The sequence below is a fragment of the Mustela nivalis genome, assembly GCF_964662115.1.
Source record: "Mustela nivalis genome assembly, chromosome: 4".
NCBI classification, from domain to species: Eukaryota; Metazoa; Chordata; class Mammalia; order Carnivora; family Mustelidae; genus Mustela; species Mustela nivalis.
In genome coordinates this window covers 101,586,132-101,613,442 of record NC_139023.1, presented here as the reverse complement: position 1 = coordinate 101,613,442, position 27,311 = coordinate 101,586,132, and the positions used below count along the sequence as shown (strand labels likewise).

The window sequence follows — 27,311 nt, the reverse complement described above, 5'->3', positions numbered from 1 at the left end:
TCAGTTTCTGTAGCAACTAGGGCATAATGGTAATATGTCTGTCGTATTTGTCATTGTGTACCCTAGAATGTAACATAAAACTTCCATAATCATGTGTGGAATGAATGAACCAGAATGTCTGAAGATAGGGTTTAGGAATCTGTACTTTGAGAACTGCCCCAGGTGATTCTGATGATCAATTGCTTCCAAAAACACTGGTTTTTAACTTAGAATTCCAGACCTGAAGGTGGTCTTAGTCATCATCTGATTTAACTCACTTGTTCTGGAATTGGAAGAACATGAAGTCTGAGAGATCCTATAACTTGTCATATGGATTCATAATATTTTCATACGTATCCACACATTTTAGGAAAAATGATGAAACAAGAGAAAATGGGACTTACCGATAGTTTTTACCTTAAATACAAGTCATTTGGCAAGTTGGTCTTAAGGATTATGAGAGGTCAGCTTCTATGGGCTGGAGGGTATCCTGAGGCTGGACTTACTATGGTGCATGCTTACCTTAGATCCTTGGTCAGGACGCTCTGTCAGGGATAACTCTGTCAGGGAGATTTCCCTGCTCTGCTCCCCTTCTCTCCACAGGCTTCCAACCAGTTATGTCAAATACTTGCGCTGTCTCTGTTGGCTTCCTCCATAAGAATTTCTCAAATAACTCTCATCTTCATGCATCATGAATTAGGCAAATAGTAGTGAAGTCACTCTTCCTTCCAGAAAATCTGTCAATAATGTAAAATTCACTTGCTAACATGATATTTTGTGCAAATACACAAAAAATGTTTAATACCCAACCTTTTTACTTTTGCCTGCATATTAACATGATTAGAAAATATTTGTGGCTAGATAGTCATCGGAAAGTCAACATTTAGTCACCTAGCTGTTATTCACAAAATTATTTCACTATGTTTAAATGGAATTCATGGCTAACCACAGTAACTCTTATCTCTCTTTAAAGGAGCTATGCAGCTAATATCTTAGAAGTATTCAATATCCCAAAATAAAAATGCTGGCCAAAAAAAATAAGGAAAGTAAATTTTAGTATCTGCTAGAAAATGACCCTCATTCTTTTTTTTTTTTTTTTAAGATTTTATTTATTTATCAGAGAGTGGGGCGGGAGAGAGCAAGCACAGGCAGGTAGAATGGCAGGCAGAGGCAGAGGGAGAAGCAGGCTCCCAAGGAGCCCGATGTGGGACTTGATCCCAGGACGCTGGGATCATGACCCGAGCCGAAGGCAGCTGCTTAACCAACTGAGCCACCCAGGTGTCCCAACCCTCATTCTTTTTTTAAAAGGGGGTGTATATTGTCTCAAAGATTATAAGTAATAATGATAAAGTAATAATGGTCATCAGCACTGATTAAGGCACTTACTGTGTACTAGTTAGGTGTTAAGCACCACACATAGAGTACTTCATTTATCTAAAAAAATTATAAGATACTTAGGGAAGTATAATGTTTGAATATTTGTATATATGCATATATACATATACATGAGCATATATATGGCATATCTACCTTTTTTAAAAGAAAGAACTTGAAGTTCTCTCAGCTTATTTATATATATATTTTAAGATTTTTTTTTTTATTGGGCAGAGAAAGAGACAGCAAGAGAGGGATCACAAGCAGGGGGAGTGGGAGAGGGAGAAACAGGCTTTCCACTAAACAGGGAGCCTGATGCAGGGCTTGATCCCAGGACCCTGGGATCATGACCTGGGCTAAACACAGACGATCAATGACTAGGCCATCCAGGCGCCCTAGCACATCTACTTAAAAAAAAAAAAAAAAAAATTAGTTACAGGCACCTGGGTGGCTCAGTCAGTTAAGCTTCTGCTTTCCACATAGGTCATGATCCGAGGACCTTGGGACTGACCCCCACATAGGGCTCCCTGTTCAGTGGGGGAGAAGCTCCCCTCTCCCTTCTGCTTGTGCTCTCTTGCCCTTTCTCTCTCAAATAAATAAAAAAAAATTTACTTAAACACATACTTAAACATATAGAGAAGCAATATCTCTGGGCAGATATTAAGACATAGTTAAGCATTTTCATTTTTGTGGTCACTAGTGGGAGCCTACCCAGTACCCAGTCCTCATTCCTTCTCTTTCTTACCAACAGAAAACTGATTTGGGGGGCATCTGGGTGGCTCAATAGGTTAAAGCCTCTGCCTTCGGCTCAGGTCAGGATCCCAGGGTCCTGGGATGGAGCCTCACATCAGGCTCTCTGTTCAGCAGGGAGCCTGCTTCCTTCTCTCACTCTGACTGCTTCTCTGCCTGCTTCTCTGCCTGCTTGTGATCTCTGTCTATCAAATAAATAAATAAAATCTTTAAAAAAAAAAAAAAAGCAAGCAAGCAAGCAAGCAAGCTAGCTGATTTTGCTCAGGAAGCCTTGTGCCTGGTCCCAGGGGGTGAGTCTTGACTGACCTAAACCAGCCACGGCAATCTCATTTTCTTTTGCTTCTGGTGGCCTGGGGATAGGCAAGTGACTCAGGTCTTCCCTGAAAAGGAGAGAGAAGTGCAAGTCTACTTAGGACTTTTGGAAGAATTTTCCTTCTCAGAAAACAAAGATGTGCCTGAGGAGAAAGGTCTTTCTGCTTGTACCCCTTTCCTTCCTGCTCAGGAGGCTTTCTTTTGACAAGATGCAGCCTAGAGCTGTGACAATGAGGTCTGATACTGTGAATGAAGGGTAGCTCCTTGATTGTGTCAGGTATTACAGAGCCAACCCTGAGACGCCTACCTCTGAATTTCCTGTACCTTAGCCAGGGTTAGCAGGGGATTTTGTGACTCAGAGTCCAAGCATCCGTGGTGTATTTACTGATAGAACAGCTCCTGGGAAGTGGGATAGGGAAAGCAGAGGCTTACTGTTTATTGCATATCTTCTGTTGCTTTAATTTGTTTTACCATGTGTGGACAATACTTTCATTTTAATTTCTGTCAAAATTTATTTATTTATTTGAGAGAGAGAGAGCAGGGGGAGGAGTGGAGGGAGAGGGAGAATGAGAATCTCATGCAGACTTTCTGCTGAGCACTAAGCCCAACATGGGTCTCGATCCCAGGACACTGGGAGTGACCTGAGCTGAAATCAAGAGTTGACCACTTAACCGTCTGAGCCACCCAGGCAATACTTTGAAAACTATAAAGCAACCAAGTAAATATTTTTCATTTGCATTTCTAAACGACTGGTACGTTAATCTAGGGAAAACTGAGAGTCATAATGTTCCACACAGCACCTTTACTCCTTAGCTCACAGTTTATGCACGGGTGCTCTCTGCACCAACATGAAGCATGTATATCCTCACTTGGAATATTTGAGCTAATCTGAATTTTACCATCAAATTTTTCCTCTCCCCAAATGCTTTGTAAGCCTGTGTATATCTCCCAAACTCAGTGTAAGAGGAATCTCACTAGCGTAAGTTTGTGTGCCTCTTGTGATTTACCTCAGGCCCCAGTGGTATCTTTCTGAGGTAAGAGTGCGAATGAAGAGTGACATCCGCTAGCTGGGGCCAAAACAAGCCAGCCGATATTTATGCCAGGTGGAGGAAGAAGGGCTGAAGCATCAGGGAAGGTCAGCCAACATGCTCACCAGAGTTTCTCCAAGAAAGGACCTTTGTTTTTGTCCAACCTAATTGATGTTCCCATCAATTTAACCACTACTGGTCTATGAGAAATGTTATACTCCCCTTCTGGAATGTGCTTGTGCAAGATTTCTGGGACTGACTTTCCAGGGGCTCCATTTCTTCCTTTCCATGTCTCCTCAAGGCTCTCACATCTCAGGCTTCTCGTGTCAGCAAAGTGAGCTTACAGGAATGGGACAGAAGTTGAAACTCAAACACGATTGCTTGGAGAAATGACAAACTACTGTCATCCCTGACCTCATCAGCAATGAGGTCAAGCTGGCATCCCTGACCTCATCAGCAATGCTCAGGTGGATACAGGGTGAGGAATTGGGATCAAGAGAAGTAGAGTGAAGGCTGAATATTGCCACTACTATGAACTTTCCCACGTAACGGTCCTTCAGTTCAGGATCAAATTTACTTCATGTGTTTATAATGCCAAGACCTATTGAATTTTCTTTGAAGTTCTTGAAAATCTCAATTCTTTGTCACTTCCTTATACTCTCATAACTATAATATCCTCCTTTCTGGATCTTTACTTCTCCAGGGCATGTCTATAGAGTATTAGATTAATCTTTCTCGAAGACCCTTGTCATCATATTTCCCTATTTCAGATTTACTGAGAAATAGAAGCAAACATTTGGACAAATGGAGAGATCCAAAAATCAATGATTTGGTGATAAACGATGGGATCTCCATTTTTGCCATGAGATATTCCTTCTCTCACCTTTTTGTCCCACTTGTACATATTGACTTCTGGGATATAGATAGAATAACCATGAATCTATTTACAACATTTGCTTCATTAATTCACTTAGATACCCACAGGACTGAAAATCACAAATGTAAAATTACAGATAAACTTAAAATATTTTTCAACATGGAAGGCAAAAAATGATTTGAACTTCACGCGCCTTCTACATCAGTGTCAGTGTTGTCTCTACCCTTTGCCGTCTAATAAAGGCGGACATGCACATGCTCTCCCTCTGGGGGATTCACTTCAGAGGAGGAGGAGAACAGAGGATCTGAGAGCTAAGCCCTGACAGGAGATCCGGAAGAAGAACCCGAGTCCCTAGCGTGAGACCCTCTGTAGGCAGTATTCTGAGTAAAGCCCTTCCTGGCACCAGCCCCTGGGCTGATTAATTGTCAAGTCTGTTTCATTTTGTTTGAGAGCTAATAACAATGTCCTCATTCTAACTAGTTCCATCCATGACTCTTTAACTTCCAGAAGATGCTGGAACCTATTTCTTTCAGCCCTTAGTCTGTACCCACTTGGCAAAGGGGAAATAACTATGAGGTCTTTTCCTGGTAAGATAATCTTCAGAATCTCAAAATGTAAAGCAATGTTCCTTTAACTGTAACTTTAACACCATCAACCTTAGAACACTCAGAAGTAGAATAGCTTTTCTGTTGCTGTTTTCATGTAATCACGCTACAGTGTCTGTGGGTCGACTTTAGCTGTAATTCAAACCTAATGAGAGTTTCCTGCACTAGACTCTATAGCCAATATATTATCACCTACTTTCTTCTCTTTTATGGGGGAAGGCAGGGTTGTCATAAGGGCATAGAGTGTAATTCTGTAGTGATGAGGTGAGATAATCACTTTCCTACCACCCCAGCATGCCGCCACATGCACAAACTCTCAAAATGAAATTTTTAAACCGAATTGCACTATAACTAATTCAAACATACATTTCTTCCGCCCTAACAGTACGTGCCACTGTGAATCCAGTCTTGTGAAACCATCAGGTCCAAGAATGCAACAGACAGAACACGGTTTGGGAATCAGACATCCCTGAATTAGAAACCAGACTCTGCCACTTACTAGCTGTGTGACCTTTGGTGAGGTACTTAACCTCTCTAGCTCTCAGATTTCTTATCTGAAAACCAGGAATAATCCTGACCTATCAGAGCTGTTGTTTTTCCTGGAAAAGCAACTGAAAAATTCTGCTTAGCTGTCCATCTTCCTTTACCTCTCCGCAAATGAAGGTCAAGGATTAGGTGTTCACCAAGTGTTAATGTCTAATCAATTACACATGCATTTACTTTCTCCTCTGGGAAAACACTAGAAACTGTAGTTGGATTTAAAATAAAGAGTTCTTGAAGTGTTCAAACCATAGAAAAGATTGGAATTTTTTTTTTAGCTTTAGGCTGAAAATGTAACCATCAGTTATACACAAAAGTTTAATACTAGAAGACTTGAACTTAAAACAATGCAGTGACCAAGTAACACAGAAATTGGATTTCAAAAGAAAAATAATCAATAATGCATGCTTCAAACAGAATACAAAATCAAAATGATAGGCAAAAATTAAGTTTTCATTTTTAATATCTGAAAAATTGAAAAAAAACCCAAATTTTGAAACCCTCCAAAAATGTTTGCAACTATAGTGTCAGACAAATAATTATTTTGCTTCAATAAAATAAACAACCATTTATTTTTAAAAACAGAGGTAAACATTTTAATATTTAAAAGGTTGCATATCCTACATTTTCATTGAAAAATTAGCTGTTAAGAATAATTCAGTATTTTGGGGCACCTGGGTGGCTCACTGGATTAAAGCCTCTGCCTTCAGCTCAGGTCATGATCCCAGTGTCCTGGGATCGAGCCCCACATGGGGCTCTCTGCTCAACAGGGAGCCTGCTTCCCTCTCTCTCTGCCTGCCTCTCCACCTACTTGGGTTCTCTATCTGTCAAATAAATAAATAAAATATTTTTTAAAAAAGAACAATTCAGTATTTTAGGGGCATCTGGATGGCTCAGTTGTTAAGTGTCTGTCTTTGGCTCAGGTCATGATTCCAGGGTCCTGGGATCAGGCCCACATTGGGCTTCCTGCTTGATGGGAAGCCTGCTTCTTTCTCTCCCACTCCCCTTGCTTGTGTTCCCTCTCTCGCCATGTCTATCTTGGTCAAATAAATAGATAAAATCTTTAAAAAAAAAGGAATAATTCAGTATTTTATAAATATAAGAATGTTGTGCCATTAAACTATTCTACTGCCAGAGATAAATTCTCATCCTGAAAAGATGAAAAGTTGAAAGTCAAATCGGGCAATTACATCCCTTAAGGTTCCTGATGTCTAGCCCCCAAGTCTGGGTGGGGCTAGGCTTTGACTCTGAGCTTTGATCCTGTTTGAGGAGATGGTGGCAACAGAAGCCATCTCTCCAGGAATGTCTTGATCTGGGCCCTGCTCTGATTTAGAAGCTAACTGTAACTGGTTAGGTGAAGGTGTAAGATGACAGCTGGAAGTGGTACTCTCTACTGACTTTCCTGAAATTTTTCCCATTGTCCCAGTCAAGCTACAGCACAAGAAAGAGGAAATTTGCTTCCAGATTGTGTATTGATAATTATTGTCTGCACCTGAATTGAATATGTCTGCCTAATGTATCTACAGTATGTTGATCTTCGATATACAGCTTCATTGGTATTTGCCCTAAAAAGTGCTTAATGTTCAAATATATCACTAAATTTTTATTTCAATTTTAGAACTACATTTCATGGATGAAGAGGGCACTTAAACCTCATTCAGTGGAGTATAATTGACATCTATATAAATGTCCATTCTTCCCTCCTAATGGCATTGTCCCAAAGCCTATCCCCATATTTGGACTTACTCTTATTTTTTTTTTTTAAAGATTTTATTTATTTATTTGACAGACAGAGATCACAAGTAGGCAGAGAGGCAGGCAGAGAGAAAAGGGGGAAGCAGGCTCCCGGTTGAGCAGAGAGCCCGATGTGGGGCTCGATCCCAGGACCCTGAGATCATGACCTGAGCCGAAGGCAGAGGCTTTTACCCACTGAGCCACCCAGGCGCCCCTGGACTTATTCTTGGTGATTATCTCAGACACTGAAGATTCCAGGACACCGAAGCACTGGATGGGATCACAGAGATTAGAGACCCCTTTTGAGATTTCATCAGCCTTTTCCCTTGCCCCGCTGGAGCACCAGTTGGAAGCCTGTCTTCCCATGTTTATACCAAAGAAACCCAGCCCTCCTAGAGAAAAGGTGACATCTGACTCATGAACCATACCAGTTTGAAGAATTTTCTCTTGACAATTTGAACTGAGACACAGGCCGAGAGTCAGGTGGTGATGGTCACAGGAGCTGCAGGGTCCTGTTGAATGAGAGACCGAAGGCCACGACTGAGGGCCAAGCCAGGTATGTGAGGAGATCGCCCAGAGCCAGTCTGTGGGGCAGGGCTGGACAGTCGTGGGGCAGGGGGACAGGAAAGCCTGGGGGGTGAGAGAAGAAAAGCTGCACGGCTCCTGAAGACTTTCCAGTGTCCAAGTCTAACTCCCCCCGGGGCTCGGCTGTCCTTCCTCCTTTGAATTCCAAGAGGAGCTGCTGGATAATAAAGCCTCTTTTCTTGAAGTCGCTAGACTGCGTTTCTGTTCCCTGCAACCAAATGAGCCCGAGGCAGAATGAGGAATTTCGTGTAGGAATTCTCAACGTCTCACTCCATTCATAGCAACGGAGTATTTGATAATGACATCTTCCTTGAAATACTTCTTCCCAAGATCCATGGATTTATTCTTTTGAAACAACCGACATTCACACTCAATGTTAATTACACTACTGAATCAGAAAAAAAAAAAACGGCCTCAAAGCAAGTCAGACCATCATATTTCATCATACAATTCCTTTGCAGAGAGTGAGTTGTAAAATTTATGATGCACTTTCCTTTTGCTCCCATTCTTTTCAACGTGGAGGTGTTTCATCTTCCTGGATAAAAAAGAAGGGTAGCCATTGAACAGCTCTGCCTTCTTCCTGACATCTGTTAACATTCACTGTCTTCCCCAAGCAGTCAGTCCATTCTCTTCTCCGTGATTTTCAGTTTTTAAACATTGCTAAACAAGCTCTGGGTGGCTTTAGCAATTGTGTTGAGTCTCAAGTTATTTGGGACCCAGCAAAAAAAAAATTCTGATAGGAAGTCCGTTCACTTACTCTTTAACCTAAGGGATAGGGTCAAAGTAAAATGAAGTTGGGAAGATTGAAAAAAAAATTAGGAGAATAAAAAATATGTAATAAAAATAATTGTGGTAAGGAGATGAGTCTGACTCTGGATTTTGACTCAGGTCAGGGCCTTAAGATCTAGCCCTGCCTTGGGCTCCGTGCTCAGATGGAGTCTGCTTGAGATTCTCTCTCTCCCTCTCCCTCTGCCCTTCCCCCAGCTCATGCACACACTCTCTCAAATAAATAAATAAAATATTACAAGAAAAAAAGGAATTCATTCTGTGGGGAAAATGCACATGACTGCACAGGTTCTAAAGACTGTCCTTCAGCCAAGTGGATAGCTCGAAACTTCCTACGGATCATTTGCCTTTTCTTGGCATCTTTTACAAATATAGTCTTTCAAGAACAAAATGTGTGCTGTTTTGACAGTCATAATTAGGATGCTTCCAGTCTTGTCCTGGTGGGCGCAGATCTCTCTCTCTCCCTCTGCTGCTCTTGTCAATGAATGATAGTATAGCAAGAGTGATAAGCGTGATGATTACAAAATCACCCTGAAGCCAGACTGTCTAGTTTTAGATTCCAGTTGTGCTGCTTAATAGCTGTGTGACCTTGTAAGTTACTTAACCTCTCTGGCCTTGGTGTTTTAGTATGTAAAATGCGATAATACTAGTACCTACCTAGTATTAGGAGAAGGATGTGAGAAGTAAATGAGTCCTGGTATAATGTACGTGCTCAATAAAGGCCTTTGTTATTGTTAGCTTTGCTGTTATTAGTGTTATTTGAGCTAGTCATTGACTCTGAGGCCTTTTAAGGCAAGGCAGTGGGAGGGGTCACAGGAAGTTGAGCCATGACTCTCCCATGGCAGAGTTTACTATCTCCACTGGATGACATAAGCCAGGGGGTTAGGAGGAAGGACGATAAAGTTAGGTTTTACTTCTTACTAACCTCATGACCTTAGCAAAATTACTTAACTTCTGTAGGCCATGGTTTGCTTATCTAAAATTGGGTCTAATAATAGGGCTTACTACATCACAAGTGCTCCAAGTTTTTTACATATATAATACAGAGCACGCTTTAAGTACCAATGACTATGTACCATCATCAAGTCAATGCTATAAGGATTTTGAAAATGATAACTGCTGCCTCCATTTCCCCAAAGTAACTGACAATAGACAGAAACACAGAGTACAGCAAACTCAAGTGCACTTGCCTATGTCTCACACAGGCTCTCACACAAAGCTGTTCTCTGAAAGCACACTTAAGGAAAGGAAATAGTCAATGAATTTTTTGTCTTTTTTCTTTTGCCTGCCTTAAGATTCCTGTCTTTGGTTTTTCCAGTATTGTTCGGGTATGGTTTTCTTTATATATGTCCTACTTGGGGTTCATAATGCTTTTTAAATCTGTGGCTTGATACTTTTCAAGAATTTTGGAAAATTCTCAGCCAGTATCTGTTCATATGTTTACTCTGTCCTGTTCTCTCTGTCCTAATCTTTTTTTTCTTCTAGAATTACAATTACATATATATTTGATGTTTTCCCCTATTCCATATACCTCTTACTCTTCTGTATATTTTTCACCCTTGATCTGTGAGTCAATCTAAATATTTTCTCTGACTTACTGGATTCTTTTCCAGTGGAGCCAAATCTGTTATTAAACCCATTCATTCAATTCTTAACATCAGTTATTGTGTTTTCAGAATTCCAGAAGTTCCTCAAATTTCTTTTTTATTTCTTTTTATTTTTTAATTTCTTTTTGTTTTTTTTTCTTAGGGATTTTATTTATTTGAGAGAGAGCACAGCCAGGGGGAGGGGCAGATGGAAAGAGAGAAGCAGACTCCCCGCTGAAGAGAGCATCCAATGTGGGGCTCGATCCCAGGACCTGGGGATCATGACCTGAGCTGAAGGCAGATACTGAACCGACTGAGCCACGCAGGCACCCCTATTTTTATAATTATATTTTCATTTCCTCTTCTTTGCCAAAATTCTCAATCTCATTTTTTAAAATTTCTTATATGTATTCATAATTTTTAAAAATTCTACTGAATAATAACAAAATCTCTATTACCCTATGAATCTGTTTCTATTGTCCTCTGTTTTTCTTTCTGTCTCATCTTATGTGCTTGATACTTTTTAATTGATTGTCAGACATTGATATAGAACATTCAGCGATAGTTTGTGGCCATAGGTGATGTTATCTTCCTCCACAGAGGGTTTGTTTGGCCTCTGGCAAGCAGCCAGGTTGGGACACTAGCTGACTTAGATCATCTAATCAATGCGACTCTGCTCTTTGACAGCACTACTGTGTATCCCCTGTCCTCGCATTCCTGGGGTACACCCCTTCAGGATTCCAGCTAAACACCCAGATGGTTTACCAGGTCCTAGCCCTCCTGGCAAGCTCTGAATTCTAATTTTTCTTCCCCTCTGCTGACCAGGCATCCATTGAAATTCTGCTCAGTATCTCACCTTCAGCTCCCACTTTAAGAACTGGCCGTCACCTGAGGAAGAAGAGCAGTGCAAGTTCAGGCTCATGTCTTTGGGCTTCCCTGTGTTCCCATATCCAACCCCACAAACTCAGTTCCTAACCACCTAGATAGCTTTTCTAGTTCTCAAACAGAAGGTTGGTTCAAAACATCCTAGTCCACTATCGTTAGGAACAGAACTCTTTTTTTTTTTTTTTAATTTTATTTACTTATATGACAGAAAGAGATCACAAGTAGGTAGAGGCAGGCAGAGAGAGGGAGGGGGAAACAGGCTCCCTGCCAAGCAGAGAGCCCAATGTGGGGCTTGCTCCTGGGACCCTGAGATCATGACCTGAGACGAAGGCAGAGGCTTAACCCACTGAGCCACCCAGGAGCCCTGGAACAGAACTCTTGCCTATGTTTTTATTATATATCAGATGACTTCACTCTTCAGATTTCAAGCAGCAGGTAGATTTCTTAGAAAACAAGTGCTAGAGTTCGAAACAGACTGCCCAAACAGAGCTTAATGGAGAAGATGGGTTTTAAAGACATGGGTAGGTCAATGGGAAAAACTGGAAACATCCTTAAGGAGATCCAGATCTTCACCACAGATGGTAAATTCAATGATGATTATATATGTTATTTTATGTTATAAATCACATCACCAACACCTTGAGGAATGCCCTCTGGGATCTCCTTCAGTTTCCAGGATGTTCCTCAAGTTCTTGGGACCCCTTATTCCTGACCTTCTAGGTTTTAAAGTCCTTTCTTCTAGCCTATAATTCCAGGGTTACTCTTGATGAGTTAAAAAAACAATGTATTCATTATCATAAATATGGCAACTGCCTGGTGACAACAACTAATCTTATCTGTTGCTGCTGTTGTTTTTAGAAAAACAAAACCAAAATAATGACCACAGGGATGAAGCCAGCGAGGTTGGATAGGACTTAGGTGTAATACAGTGCAATGCACATAAGAATTGTGCAATAGATAACCTGTTAAATTATTTATTAGACAAAATTAATCTCTCTTCTTGTCTATAAAGAAATTTGAGCTGATCGCACCAAGGGTTGACATGAGGCAAGGGGACATCTCCTGCCTGGCAGGGAGGGTTTGGCACAACTCCTAGAAACTGAACCTGGATATAAAGTCTGGTCAGGGCTTTCTGTTCCTTCCTCTGAGTTGGTATGTATCACTTTCATCTTTATTCTATTAAAAATAACAAATTCTTTATGTCTCTAGTCCAGGTGAATCCCTCCCTCTCTGGAGGCTTAAATTGGCTATTCTGTTGGCAGAACTCATACCTGTTGTTGAAAGACAGGAGCCTCTGTTTCCCACCTCAATCACAGTAAGAAATAGGAAATCACTGTGGGGGGGGGGGGAAGAAAACAAAAACTAGCTCATAAAAATGCAGAAATGGTCCAGCATTCCTTTCTATGTAGATACTGTGGAAGGAGACAGAGGTGCAGACATTAATGATATACTATACAGTGGTTAATGGAACCTAATAAAAATATAATAATAAAAAAGAGGTACAGGTGCTCCACAGCTTTATATTCAGATACACCAGAGCATGGAGTGTGACCAGATCATCGATGTTGGGGTTATGCATCTTATGTTAGACTTACTGTTCCTAACAACTACCATTACTTGACTGTTTTATCTGTAGCAAGAACTGTAATGATGGCATTGTATTTTCACAGTAACTGCAAGACACATGTTGGCTCATTTATATTCTTTATAAGAAGGTCAGTCCAGTATGGCCACAAGAGGATACAGAAGAGAGGGTCAGGCAAAAACAGAAGTTTACTCAAGAGTTTAAAGATTTTCTAGAGAACAGAACTCTAGTGTCCTAGAGACAGGAGGATGCAATGTGGGGCCACATGGAAAACACCAGGGAGGTCAGCAGGCAGAGGATAGGAGTAGGAAGGAACACCCGTCACTAGGATTTCTGTGGGAAAGGCAAGGAAGGACAAGGTAATGAATTTAGGATTAACTAGCTTGAATAATTTTGGTGGGTTTTGGTCTATAGGGCTGGTCCCTGGTCCCCTGGCACCTGGTCCTGAGATAAGGCAGAGTAATATTAGTTCTGGCATACATAGGCCAGTAGCAGAGGGATGCTTCTAGATGGTTAGTTTGCATATCAAAGTCGTGCTGGGGTGGGGGGAGTGGAGGGGAAGAGGATGGGGGGGGGGATTGGGAGGGCCTTTGGCCATCTGTGAGAATTAGCTAGGGGAAGAGTAGTTTCTCTCCAGCCCGAATAGTTTCCCATGATGTCAAAACAATAAAATATACAGAAAATTATATATACCCAATACATTAGTATTCCTGCATAATAGAAAGAAACTGAGGTTCAGAAGTTACAGTCAGAGCTCAACTAGTAGTTGTCAGAGTGGAATTAAATCTGAAGACTGACCCTAAGTGTTATCTTGCATTAATTTTTCCTTAATTAAAGTTTTTCCAACTCATAACATTATTCCTAGACATCCATTAAGAAAAATGAGACAATACCATTAAAATGCTTTGATTTCTTTGGTGGATAATTTTGCAGATGAACTGTAGTTAACGTGCACATTTACCGGAGTTGGAGACACTCTGTAATTAAAAACATTCATCTACCAGTATCCTCCAACTATTTGATTTCAGTGAATTTTACATTTCATCTTATTTGGGCTGGAGAGTAAGGCCTTGCTCATTCAGTAAAGCATATAGCTTGAGATGTATATGGTATGATGTTTCCTTTTTTCTACCTGGAACAGAAAAAGTAAAAAATTACACATAAGGAGCTTTCAGCCAAGAGTTGTGAGGTCTTGGAACTGCATTTTGCATCTCCATTTAGGGGAAAAAAAAATCTCTTCTATGGGAGACAGATTTTATTGTTTAAACAGAGGGGGAAAAGGGGATTTAAAGAAGGTGAACGACCCCTTTGTAGGGAATATAGTACAATTAGAAATTTAAAGGTTGTCTAGAGAGCAGAACTCAGTGTCAGAAGCAGAAAAAAAAACTTTTATGGGAAATACTAGAACAACAAACAAATAAATAAGCAACAGCTTTTAGATCAAGCCTAAATGTTAATAGTTGGGAGACTATATTTTTATCTTTTTACTTATTAAAATTTTAATCCTGCTTCTTTCCAAAATGGACTCAGAGAAAAGTCTCAAGAAATCACAGCATAAAATAAGGGTAATAAAAGAAAATTCTGTTTCTTTCTTCTTATAACACTTCTGATACCAAATGTGTGGGGTTTCCATATCAAGTAATTCTCTAATTCTCTGTAGACACCGGCTGGGTATCCTGCAATTTAATTATGACAGCAGCTACCCGGAATGAGGGTAGACCGCACAGGCTCAGTGCTCAGTCACAAGACCGTTCCCCCTCCAGACACCAGTCACAGGTTGCAGGTTGTCACTGGTACCTGTGACTGACCAGCCATAAATCAGGGGTTCCCATAACTCTCTTCTCGGGTTCAGTGCTTCCCTAGAATGGCTCACAGGACTCAAGGAAACATTCTTACCAATTTATGAGGTATACAATTCAGGAAAGACCAGATGGCTGCGTTGCAAAGGGAAACATGTAGGAAGGGGCGCCCTCTCCAGGCTGCCACCTACCTGGCAGGAGGATCTGCTCACCAACAGAGACTGTTTTCATGGAGGCTGCCTCACGTGGACATGATTAATCAGATGGATCACTGGTGTGTGTACTCAATCTCCTACCCTTGACCCTTCCTCAGGTGTCTAGGATTGGGCCTGAAAGTTTCTGGGCAACAGCAGAATCAGCTTTTTTTTTTTTTTTTTTTAAGATGTTATTTATTTATTTGACAGAGAGAGATCACAAGCCAGCAGAGAGGCAGGCAGAGAGAGAGGGGGAAGCAGGCTCCCTGCTGAGCAGAGAGCTCGATGCGGGGCTCAATCCCAGGACCCTGAGATCATGACCTGAGCTGAAGGCAGAGGCTTAACCCACTGAGCTGCCCAGGCACCCTAAGAGTCAGCTTTTAACTTTAACTCAGCTATGGTCTAAAGGGGGCTTATTAGGAATAACAAAAGAAGATCCTCTCACCCTTGTCATTCAGGAAAGCCCAGGGGTTTTTAGGAGCTCTGTGCCAGAAACCAGGATGAAGACCACATACTTAGTTCTTCTATCATAACGGCTCATATGATAAAACAGAAAGGGAAAGTGATGGTCAGTGAAAGCAGGAGACCATACGTGCTAACCCAACTTAAGAGTTAAAATGACTCTTGTAGTAGAATTTTAACTCTGGGCTTCCTGGGAGGTGATAATATATATATCTATGTCCCAATACTTCTCCCTTTCAGACACCAGCTACAAGTTTGTATGTGTATATATATACATTTGATTATATATACACAGTATATATTTTAGAGTAGACCCCCACAGATATGTGTATGTGTGTGTGTGGTGTGTGCATACACTAAATATATATATTTAATTATACACACACTAAATATATATATTTAATTAGTTTTTGTATGTGTTCTTCCAAGTTTATGTGAGAATTTTAATTGTTGCCTACAATTTTAAGTAAAAACATTAAACACAACTATCATATAAACTGTAAATTACTGGGGAAATTCATGGCAAAATATATATACTTTCTTCTTTAAAAATGTTAATAGACTATTTTTTAGAGTAGTTTTAGGTTTACAGCAAAACTGAGTGGAAGTTACAAAGATTTCTCATATACTACCTGCCCTCACACACGAAGAGGTTCTCCCAATTACCAACATCTCCCACCAGAGGGGTTCATTTGTTACAACTAATGCACATATGTTGACATACTGTAATCACCCAGGGACTATAGTCTAACACCAGGGTTCACTCTTAGCCTTGTATATTCTATAGGTTTTTACAACATATAATGACATGCACCCAGCTTTATAGTATCTTACAGAATAATTTCCTTGCCCTAAAAATCTGTGCTCTGCCCATTCATCTGTCTCTTCTCACTAACCCCTGGCAATGACTGATTTATTATTATTATTATTTTTTACAGTCTCCATAGTTTTCTGGCGACCATTTTTAAAAGGGAAACCTGATATAGTAAGTTTTCATCTGAAGATAAAAGACATAACATTTTCCCAGAAGAGACAACATTTTTTCTTGGCTCTAAATTCCATAAGAAACTAGTTACCTTATGGGATCGAGATATCTGCAACAGTCTTCCAGAAAGTATAGGTGCAGAACTTAATTATATTTTGAAATAAACACCTAAAAGCTGAAAGTCTAACTCAGTAAGAGAAAAGTCTTCCAAGTTCTAAGTTAAGTTCCAAGAGTCTAACTTGATCCAAGGTTGCTATTTGAAAAATGCACAGTTGTGTATAGCACGTCCCCTATCTAGACTGCCTTCCAGAAATATCACTTATTTTAACAAGGACTTTTATAAGCATGAAAATTTTACCTAAAGAACTGGCCTCCTGTGTTGTTCCAGAACACACAGATCCATGTTTAGAGACCAGAAGATTGATCAATTTTTATGAAAGGTGAAAAACTTAACTAGTACTTCCCCCATGTGGTAGTGGGATGCAAGAGGATTTGGCAACTTTGAATTGCTCAAATACTTTGATAAAAGCTCAGTTGGGATGAGATATTCACAATACAGCATGTCAGAGTGGGTTTAGGCATGGAAAATGTTAATGTGACTGTCTCCAGTTGCCTGCCTTGGACATAGAAAAGTCTTATAGTGAAGTTTTTCATTGCCAGCCGTAAGACATTTCTTAGAGGTAATCAACCCCTATCGAGCTTGTACTACTTACACCATGTGCTGGATGGAGTACTTTATACAATTTACCTAGTTAAATCGGGTGAATTATATGTTCAGGATCCCAAATACAGTGACTTGTTGTATGATGAAAATCATTGATTAAATGAATTTCAGAGAATGATTTTCAAAGACAATGATTTTTTTTTTTTTTTTTTTTTAGTATTGTTATAATTAACGTTAAGCTTTCTTTCCGGCAGCAATTAAATGCCAAGTTCACTAGCTACTTGAGGCCAGGACAAAGACAAGGTTAGGTATTCAATTTAAAATTTTCATTTTCCTCCTTGGCATACTGGAAAAAACACATTTTCCAATTTTTCTTGCAGCTACGTTGGGAGCGGTGTGATAAGGTAGCGGTCAACGGAATGCCACATGTCCCCAAGTATGTTTGCTTGCACTCTTTCCCCATTATCTGTGTGGCTATCTGTGTGGCTAGGTGAGGAGAACTCTAGGAAGACCACAGGAAGAAAGGAGCTCTGATCCCTGAATAGCCACTTGTAAAGGAATGCTTAGGAGACTGTCCAACCTGCATTAAATTGTACAGTATTTAGAGGAACAATTATTGTGTCAAGCCGAAGATACTGGAGGTGATATGCTAGAGAAGTGTTCCATTCCTGGTTAATGGATCCTAAAAATTCATTGTCAACATAAAAGAGCCTTTCCATTTTTAAAATATATTCATTTATCTTAGAGGGAGAGAGCGAGCAGAGATGGGGAGAGGTAGAGGATGAGAGAATCTTAAGCAGACAGCGCTGAGCACAGAGCCCCATATGAGTCTCGATCTCATGACTCTAAGCTCATGACCCTGAGTTCATGACCTTAGATGACACTAACCCATTGCACCACCCAGGTGCCCCAACTTATCCATTTTTCTATATGAAAATATAAATCCTGGGGTACGTGGGTGGCTCAGTGGGTTAAGCCTCTGCCTTTGGCCTGGTCATGATCTCAGGGTCCTGGGATTGAGCCTTGCATTGGGCTCTCTGCTCAGCCGGGAGCCAGCTTCCCCCTCTCTCTCTGTCTGCCTACTTGTGATCTCTCTCTCTCTCTCTGTCAAATAAATAAATAAATAAAATCTTTAAAAAAGACCTGTGAATCCAAATTGCTTTACCATTTGCATCAGATCACTAAGATATAATTCCAAAAGGCTGAAAAGTAGAAGACTAAAGCATGATTCTAACTATTAGAACTGCTTTCTAGGGGCTCCTGGGTGGCTCAGTGCGTTGATCCTCTGCCTTTGGCTTGGGTGGTAATCTCAGTGTCCTGGAATCAAGCCCTACACTGGGTTCGCTGCTCAGCAGGGAGCCTGCTTCCCTCTCTCTCTCTGCCTGCTGCTCTGCCTACTTGGGATCTCTGTGTCAAATAAATAAATAAAATCTTAAAAAACAAAACACTGCTTTTTAATTTTGTCAGCCATTTGTGTCCATTTCAGTTCTTCCAGTGATATTAAAATAGAATGAAAGGCCTATCAAGTAAAATCTTCTGTTGTCTTTGGCAGAATTATTTGAAGGTAGATGAGAAACACTGACAGTAATAGTTGTGCCTGATGCTTGCTGGTTGCTCATGTGTGTTATATTAGATGAAACACCAGTGCCTTCAGTTTGTAAAAAGAAGGCTGGCATAAAATTTTGGGGTTTAATCTTTTAAGTTGATAATTTTTAAATTACATATCAACTTTTCACATAGGTGTGTGTTTATATATTTAAATCACCATCTTACCAAACAGTCTTATTTTTTTCCAATAAAATTTCTTAAGACTATTTGGCCATTTGAGTTGCCTAATCATATCATCTGAATGAGAACTTTGTTTCTTGCTTTCAATAATTCACCTTTTTCCTTGTCGGACTGCATCAAATCCTACTTCTGGGACATTATGAAAGTGGTGATATGGGCATTTGCATCTCATTCCTGACATGAATAAGAATTTCCCAAGTATTCACATTCTACATTATTTAGTTATTATTAGTAGTCTATTTATTTTTTAAAATCAGGAATCAATAGCGCTGATCATGGAGTCCGCAGTCACCTCAGGTCTTCTTAGGTTTAAGAAAAGATTCTGAACATTTAGGCTCCCAAGACTAATGGTCCCGGTTGGCATTTACGTATTCTGGGTAAGGGACAGGGACCAGGGTTTGCCTGCACAGCGGGATCAAGGGCTTCTCCTCAGTGTAGCTCCTCACACAGTGGAACAGCCCAGGGGCATGATGACAAACACTTTATCCAGATGGGAAACTGCTGGGGCTCAACAGACTCACGCCCCTCTGGAGCCAGTCTCTCCTCCGCATAGTGTCCAAGTGCTCTGCAAGGGACACATCCAGTTAGAAGAGTTCCTGAACTCAGGTTCATCCAGTGCTGTGGTTTGCTACCGGGTATATTTTGTCCTGTCTACATGCAGTTGATCAATCAGGGGTCCATTTTTACCAGCAACAGAGCAACATCCTTCACAAACCACCTTATCAGGTTGCCAGGGGAACGGAGCTAGAAAGTTAACATAAGGTCAAATTCTCATACGGCAGGGGCTAGGATTTTGTTAACCCTTTACCCACACGGACATTTTCCGTGAACTTGATTATAATGGATTTTTTTGTATGTTAATAGATTATACTTGTAATCCTTTTTTCAGGGCTTTTTGCATTTATATTTATATCAGAGATGAGCTGTATATTTGTGTGGGAAAGCTATTTTTTTTTCAGAATTAATTATCAATGACTCCTTAGGAATAATTATAAGCACTCTTCTTTAGATATTTAAGAGTTTAAGGAGTATTGGAATTATTTACTCTTTAAAGGGATGATGTGCTCTGTGGTATAACTTGAACGGCCCTGTGTGGGCTGGAAAGGCCCTAGACACACTATTTCATAAAATCATTACTGATGATTACGTGAAAGACATAACATTAGGGAATACCTTTGTAAAAAATGAAAATGTTAGTGTATTTCAGCTCCTTGTTGCTCTGACAAGGCACTTTAAGAAAGAGATGAGCTCGGCCAAAAACTGGTTTCTCTGCAAGCAGGAATGCAAAGAAAATGAGAATGTCCAGAAATTAAGGGCCTCCTAGGATTGAAAAAGACAACAGCTTTGATGCCCCAAACATTAATATCAATTTAGGGTTCTAAGCTTTGTGGCAAGGATCATAGTCAGAGTGTTGCCCTTCCAAACAACCCTCTTATTTCAGCTTGCTTCAAGGTGGCCTCCATTAAGAGGAGAGAGTAAGGTATGGACACAGGGAAGCAAAGAATTAAAGCAGGTTTCAGAACTAGGAGTCGAAAAGATTTTGGTTATGGGTGTTGGTACAAGGAACTGACTGGAAACAATTAGATCAGATGCCTATTGGGGTTTTAAAGAAATCTGGTAGCCAAGGAAACCATGAGTCTGGTCTGCAAATATCTGTCTGTCTCTGTTAGCCCCTCAAAGCAACACTCAGACCCTTAAGTTTGTACCAGTAGACAAAGAGCTGTGATTGATGGATAGCCTAGAAAGAAGACACATGTTCCAACAGTCCCTCCTGGTGTGGCCACGGAAGACGAATGAACACAGTTGGAGAAACAGAGGTGACCTGTCTGACCAAGGCATTTCTTCTGCTGTTGGAGCAGAGAATCACCATAATTCTTGCTCAGCTTGGGGTCAAAACTGCAGTGAACAGGCAGTTGCATGCTCCTCATTCTTCTCTTTTCTTTTCTTTTCTTTTTTTTTTTTAAAGATTTTATGTATTTATTTATTTGTCAGAGAGAGAGAGAGAGGGAGGGAAAGTACAAGCAGGCAGAGGCAGAGAGAGAAGGAGGCTCCCTGCTGAGCAAGGAACCCCACATGGGACTCGATCCCAGGATCCTGGGATCATGATCTGAGCTGAAGGCAGTGGCTTAACCCACTGAGCCACCCAGGCGTCCCTCTTCCCTTTTCTTAATAGGAGTTCTTAAAGCAGGTATCCTGTCCTTATGCCACCACTGTATGTGGGATAGGGGGAGAAAGAGCTTGCTGAGAGCCACTATGAGAACTTGATAGAAGACACACATTTTCTCTGCCTCCTGCCCGGACACCATCTCACAACACACCATCACCTTATTCAGTCTCTCCATAAATGTCACCTCTCCAGAGGGGACCAAATCACTCTACCTAAAATCCCACCCCATCTCCTATCAGCTTATCCTTCCTCTACCCTCTCTTCATACCTTTATCCTCTCTTCACAGCACTTTATTCCTCGACACCCCCCATCCCACTCCAGTGTAAATGCTCTCAGGGCACAAGCTTGTCTTTTTCCCAGCGGAAGTCCCAGTACCAAGAAATGGCCAATACACTGTATGCTCTCAATAAATATTTGTTGAAAAAAAAAATAAAGACAAAACAGTGGAGAGTCTCTAAACGTCCAAGTGTCTGAAGTTGTGCTTGGGTGATCCTATTTTGTTATTTATCTGTATCACATTGTGATTAGTGATAATTATCTGTGAGTGAGAACACTGCAATTAGTACTTGCAAGGAGGCATTATCCGGTGGGAAACCTTGGAAACGTACAGATATGGTGAAAGGCAAACTGTTTTGAGCTGGTTGTGTTCAAGACTGTTCAGGACTGTCACTCCCATGGGGGCTTCACCTCGTTTCAGGAATGGGGGCCAGAGCTGCAGCATACCAACCAGGTAGACCTTGGAAATCCTTTAGCATCTCCTCATGCCACGATTCAACAGAGACTGATCTAATCAGCTTCTGCGGACTCAGGGGAGAAGTTAAAGTTCACCAAGAAGAATTAATTCAATCCAATTCAACATTTAATATTTACTGAATTTAAACCTTGTGCCGGGACTTGTGCCTTCCTATTGGTCACTGTCTCAGAGAACTCAGAGTGGTAGCGGAGCAATGCATGAAACACACACTGCTTTTGAAGTGATAGTATGGGATGCCTAGTGTTGTAATTATCCCACAAGAGTCTCAGCCTAGCAAAAGACTCAGAAAAGGCTTCCTGGGTAAATGTCAGCCAAACTTGGATCCAAAGGGCAAGTGGATCGTCTAAATGAAGAAGGCAGATGAATGGAGTGTTTTCTAAGCCAAAGAAAAAGACATGGGAAAAAATGTTAAAAGGCCTGCTGATGAGGCATTACATTGTGCTTCAGATACCATCCTGTTTTCACCTGTCACCTATCCTCCTTTCCTTCTATCTCCAGCTTTTAGCCTATAGGTTAGCCCCTTCTTGATACTCATCCATTGCTCTGCTAGAGCGTCTTTGCAAATCCAATCCAGGAATCAATAAACAAAAAAAAATGGCTAAGGAGTAGCCGCTGGAGCCTGGAACCAAGCCTACATTACACTTACAAAAATTTGATTTTCTGCAGAAAAAATATTTTGACTCCTACATTTTTGGACTTCATTAGAAAGATCTGAAATAGATGACACCAAGCTGTTTGCCTAAAATAATGTCCCAAGCCTGAATTGGCATGGATATTTCCTGAGATTAAAATAGAAACTTGTTTTGCTAACAGAAAACAACTTGGAAATCAAAGAGTCGTTTAAGTTGAAACCATTATTTTTCCTTTTCTTGCATAAAATTCCTGTTTTTATACACACCAAGAAATCTGGATAGTGAGATCACCCTGCCACAGAACTTTCCATTAAAAATCTGAAGTTGGAGAACTCCTAAAAAGAAAACAAAGATAGAAAAAAGGTTTGTAATGTAACAAACTCATTCAACAAATATTTATGAGCACCTACTACGTGCTAGGCACTGTTCTAGGCACTAACAAAGAGGCACTAACTAGGCACTAACTAGACCCCTGGAAGAGTTTGCATTCTAGCAGAAAGAAGACATACAATCAGGAAACAAATTATACAGGATGCTGGAAGACCAGGGGTATGGAGCAAAGACAAAGTAGACCAAATCATGGGGCATCCTGAGGGGACAACTTTAAATTTGGGTGGTCATGGTTGGATTCCTCAAAGAGGTGACATTTGAGCAAAGCCTGAAGAAGTGAGAATGTGAACCAACGCAGATATCTGGGCCCAGGCAGAAGTATCAGCCAGTCAATGGCTCAAAGGCAGGGGCATGCATACCTGGAGGCTGTGAGAAAGGCAAGGAGGTCATGGGCTAGGGGAAGCGTGAGAACAGGAGACAAGGTCTGAGAGATATGAGTGATGGCACATCTCTGCACCAGGAAGTCACTGGGACAGGGTTTGAGAAGAGGGGTGACTCAATGGATAATATTTTAATATGCATTTTAGGATGATCGTTGTGTATTTTCATTTGAACAGTCGTAGTACATTATTATTATTATTATTATTTACTCTGCAATAACAGAATGATTGTTTAAAATGGTTTCTAAATGTTCTCCCCAGGATCAGACACCACAGACTGCTAAGTAGTTACAGCCCGCCCTCTCTGGCCTGCACGTGCCCCTGGAGGGGCAGCCGTTGCTATTCTTCTAAATGCTCGAAGTTGAGCTGGCAGAGATAGAAACAGTCTGCACGTTCCTTCTACAAAACTCGACTGGGGAGCCAAACATTTCTTTCGGTTGGTTACAAAATAAAAAACAAGCCTTTGCCAACTCTGCGGGAGAAGCAAACTCCCGGAGTTTGCCTCCGCTAATTTGTCCAAGTCGTCAGTCGTGCTGTGGTTTCACTCCCTGTAGACACTGCTCAGCTCCTGCCCCAGAAACATCTCCCATCTCCGGCTTCTCCGCCCTCCCGTGGAAGCCACGGCTCGCCCCTGCGGTCACCACCTGTTCGGGCGGAACCCGCGGAGCGCGCACCTACGCCCCGGGCCCCTTCCCTCCTCGGCTCACCCTTTCCTGCTGAGCGCCCTGCGTTCCCTCGCCCAGGCCGGGCTTGCAACTTTCCTCGCAGCCTGGCGCTCGCCCCACTTGGCTGGCCCTCAAGAGACGCCGCTTCCCTCGGCGCTCCGGCTCCCGAGCTTCCCGCCGAGGGGCCAAGCGGCCTCACCCGCGGCCCCGCGCTGCGAGGGCGGCAAGGCAGGCGCACGCGCGCCCCCCGCCCCCTGCGCCCCTCCCCGCGGGCGGCGCAGCTCCCCCTGCAGCACCTCCCCTCGAGGGGAGGGAGCCAGAGGGGGCTCCCGGCGTCGCGCCGCAGACCTGCCCCGGCTGCGCGCCGCGCCGCTCTCTTCCGACAGCAGCTGCAGTCGCGGCGGCGCCCGCACTCCTCCCGGAGCCCAGGAGACGAGCGCCTCTCTCCTCCGCGCCCAGCACCCCCAACCTGTTCCCCGCGCGCCGTGGCGCTGCCGCCCGCGATTCGCCGCCCGACATGGATTTCCTCCTGGCGCTGGTGCTCGGCTCCTCGCTCTACCTGCAGGCGGCCGCCGAGTTCGACGTGAGGTGAGTGGGGCCACGGGGCGCCCTCTTCTTCTAGCGCTAATTTCGCGCTCGCGGTGCTGGGCTCCCCTCTTCCCGCCGGGTTGCGCGGCCATCTGGCCGTCGGCGGGAGGAGAGCCGTCGAACTGCTCTCGCAACCTGCGGCCGTCCCAGGCTGGGGAGGGCGCCCCCCTGAGAGTCCGGGAGCCCAGCTGCGCCTCCGGCTCGGGGACTGGGGCCAGGGGAGGAGTGGGAAGGCTCCTGGAGCCCCGCACCTCGGCTGGGAGGGCGCGGGCTAGCCTCGTAAGCCCAGGTGATGCCCAGGACCCCGCCGGCCGGGAAGCTCTCGCGTGGGATGTAGACGGCTCTTTGAGCGGCGCAACTTCAGGTGGCGGGGCCAAAGCCGCGCTGGACGCTGTCGGGGCTGCTCACACAAAGGGCGGGGGCGTAGGGACGATGGGGCTTCCCGGGAGGACTCGTCTGCCTCCGCACTTGGTTTTCTTGAGGGAAGAGGACTTAAAATAAGGACTGGGGCGGGGTGAGGAGCGCCCCGTGTGTGTTTGTGTACGGCTACGCACGCACACACAGCTCCGGGACCTGGGGCGAGCCTGGCTGCGGCGTGCTCTGACAGGTTCCAACAACCCGGGCTCCGTCGCCGGTGTGTGTGTGTGTGTGTGTGTGTGTGTGTGTGTGTGTGTGTGTGTGTGTGTGTGTGTGTGTGTGTGTGTGTGTGTGTGTGTGTGTGTGTGTGTGTGTGTGTGTGTGTGTGTGTGTGTGTGTGTGTGTGTGTGTGTGTGTGTGTGTGTGTGTGTGTGTGTGTGTGTGTGTGTGTGTGTGTGTGTGTGTGTGTGTGTGTGTGTGTGTGTGTGTGTGTGTGTGTGTGTGTGTGTGTGTGTGTGTGTGTGTGTGTGTGTGTGTGTGTGTGTGTGTGTGTGTGTGTGTGTGTGTGTGTGTGTGTGTGTGTGTGTGTGTGTGTGTGTGTGTGTGTGTGTGTGTGTGTGTGTGTGTGTGTGTGTGTGTGTGTGTGTGTGTGTGTGTGTGTGTGTGTGTGTCAGGAGGGCGTGCTCGCACCAGACCCGCCCCCAGCGCCGATCGCTGCTGCTCGCGCGGAACCAGGCTGGAGCAGCCGGGGGAGATTTTAACCGGGGTCACGCCGCCATCCAGTCTTCCTCTTTCAGAGAACCCCCCACCCCCGCTCTGACCCCGCCACGTATCCCTCTGCGCCTCCCTAAAGACAGCCGCACCTGTTTCACTTGTAATCGTGGAACGAATCAGTTCCGCGATTGATTAGCTTTCTTGTACCTGGAGGCGAACTGGAACCGGGGGAGCCAGCGGAGCGTTGAGGAGGAAAAGCGCAATCGCTTGTTTACTACCTGGTCGGAGGAAATCCAGAGTTCGGGGTTATTTTGTACTTTGGGCTTGAGGGCATAGGAGGAGAGAAAAGAACCAGGAATTGGAAAGATTAGGAGTGTTTTGAGAAAATGTGGGGAGCGGCCAGAGGCTGGTTTATTTTATTAAAGCGATTCTTTGCTCAGAGTCGGGTATGTTGTGCATTTCTGGCACACGCATTTGCAATAGGAAATATATCACATGGTTATGCACAAGATTTTAAGGTAGCTTTAATTTTAAAACAGCCAATTAAAACATTGACCCTCTGGGGGCAGAAAGTCAGGTGTGAATATAAACAAAGAAAAGATTCACCAAATAAGGTGTGAAAGTGGATTCTGGTGGATAAATTGGTTATATACTGAAATTGAATACTTTTAGCCCTTATTAACATGAATTGTTGATGCAGAAAAGTTTCAAACCCCAAGGACACTTGAGATGTTAGCTACCCTTTAAACTCTTCTTGGTTTTATTTATACTGTTTTATTTTTTCTGGGAACATTTTCTACCCAAGAGTCTTGCAGAGAGGTCTGAGTCATTTGATTTTGAGGACGCTCCCATCTTTCTGCCCTTTTCTAAGGCAGAAATAAAAGGCAGAATTTTTTTTTCTTTTGGCTTTGACATGTCCTATTATTTAATACTTTTCAGTTTATGATAAATCAGTCAGAACTGGTTTTCCCCCAAGTAACAGGTGTGGGTCTTTGAGGAATCTGTTTTATTTCAAGCTTCAGAAGCCACCCTGTGAGTGTCAGCCTTGAGAATTCTTGGTTTTAGCTGGTGCTTTTTCCACTTAAGAAAGGGTCTTCCGCTCCCTTTCCCCCTACTCCTGTGTGTAGTGTGTGTGTTTAACTTTCTGAAATTTGGAATTAGATCACAGCAGAACTATTTTCGTGAATATGTTTTATCCTTAAATTTCTGCAGGCATGAAGGAGTTCATCAAAAATTGTGGGGTGTGACTTTAATTAAAAAAAATAATAACAGGAAAATATTTTTTAATTTCAAAGGTGTCTTTATTTATTTTGAATCTTTTTGTTTGGTAGGTGGCCCAGGCAAATAGTGTCTTCAGTTGGCCTATGTCGTTATGGTGGGAGAATTGACTGCTGCTGGGGCTGGGCCCGCCGGTCCTGGGGACAGTGTCAGCGTGAGTATCATCCCCCAGGGACTTTCTACCTGAGAGGTGCGGCTTTCCACCATCATACATGGCTTCACTCTGCACATCACTGGGCTCATTACTGAGCAAGACTTGGTGGTGTGGTTCCCACATTTCTTGCCCCTTCTCAACCTGAGGCAACAGTCCTAAATTGCCTGCCTTGTTATTCAGAGAACCACCTATGATGCTTATTGTAGCATTTGTCCCCAGTACTTCCAGCTCCTCTTTTCTCATCAGACCTTTTCTGTGCTCCAGACTCTGAGATGGGGGTGAGATAATTAGTCTAGACTGTATTTACACTAAACAGACTCTGAACCTTATAGCACTAATAAAATCCTTACCATACCTGTTGTGGAAAGTGGCCTATTTGTAAACCTTTTTATTTTATTTTTTTGAAGTCAGATTGTATTGACTGTGTTCTAAATGGACCACCCACCATAATAAGTAACACCTGTGAAAAAGCATTATTTTTAAGTTCTAGAAGTAATCATGTAATAAGGGCCAAATCAGAACACTGATATTTACCTTTTCCATGGATATTTTAATGGTAGAAATCAGAGCCACAACATGGAAGTTTGAGAAATTTGTTCTTTGCAACTTTATCTGGATCTCAAAACTATATTCCACTTCCCCTATGAGAAAATCTGCAATTATCGAGTGAATTTCTGGGGCATTGTGCTAGGTTGGTGTGTTTGGTGAGATGA

The 27,311-nt window shown here is 42.6% G+C and overlaps 1 protein-coding gene and 1 long non-coding RNA gene across 7 annotated transcripts in view; one reads left to right on the top strand and one right to left on the bottom strand.

The window, feature by feature from the left end:
- The window catches only part of LOC309863939, a 51,105-nt gene extending 25,364 nt beyond the window's left edge, over window positions 1–25,741 (bottom strand). Inside the window, exons 1-2 of one of the 2 annotated variants that reach the window (XR_014311305.1) lie at window positions 25,374–25,741; window positions 502–716 (exon numbers count right to left, since the gene is read on the bottom strand). This is a non-coding gene — a long non-coding RNA (uncharacterized lncRNA). Of the gene's footprint in view, window positions 1–501; window positions 717–23,549; window positions 23,683–25,373 lie in introns of those variants that run through there. The other variant, XR_014311306.1, reaches the window with a different exon arrangement.
- NPNT (nephronectin) overlaps window positions 23,803–27,311 on the top strand; it is an 80,246-nt gene continuing 76,737 nt past the window's right edge. For all 5 annotated transcript variants that reach the window (XM_082729189.1, XM_082729187.1, XM_082729188.1 and 2 more), the window contains exons 1-2: window positions 23,803–24,095; window positions 26,498–26,598. In XM_082729189.1, coding sequence (XP_082585315.1) covers window positions 24,025–24,095; window positions 26,498–26,598 — 172 coding nt within the window. In that variant the 5' untranslated portion in view covers window positions 23,803–24,024. The remainder of the gene's footprint in view (window positions 24,096–26,497; window positions 26,599–27,311) is intronic.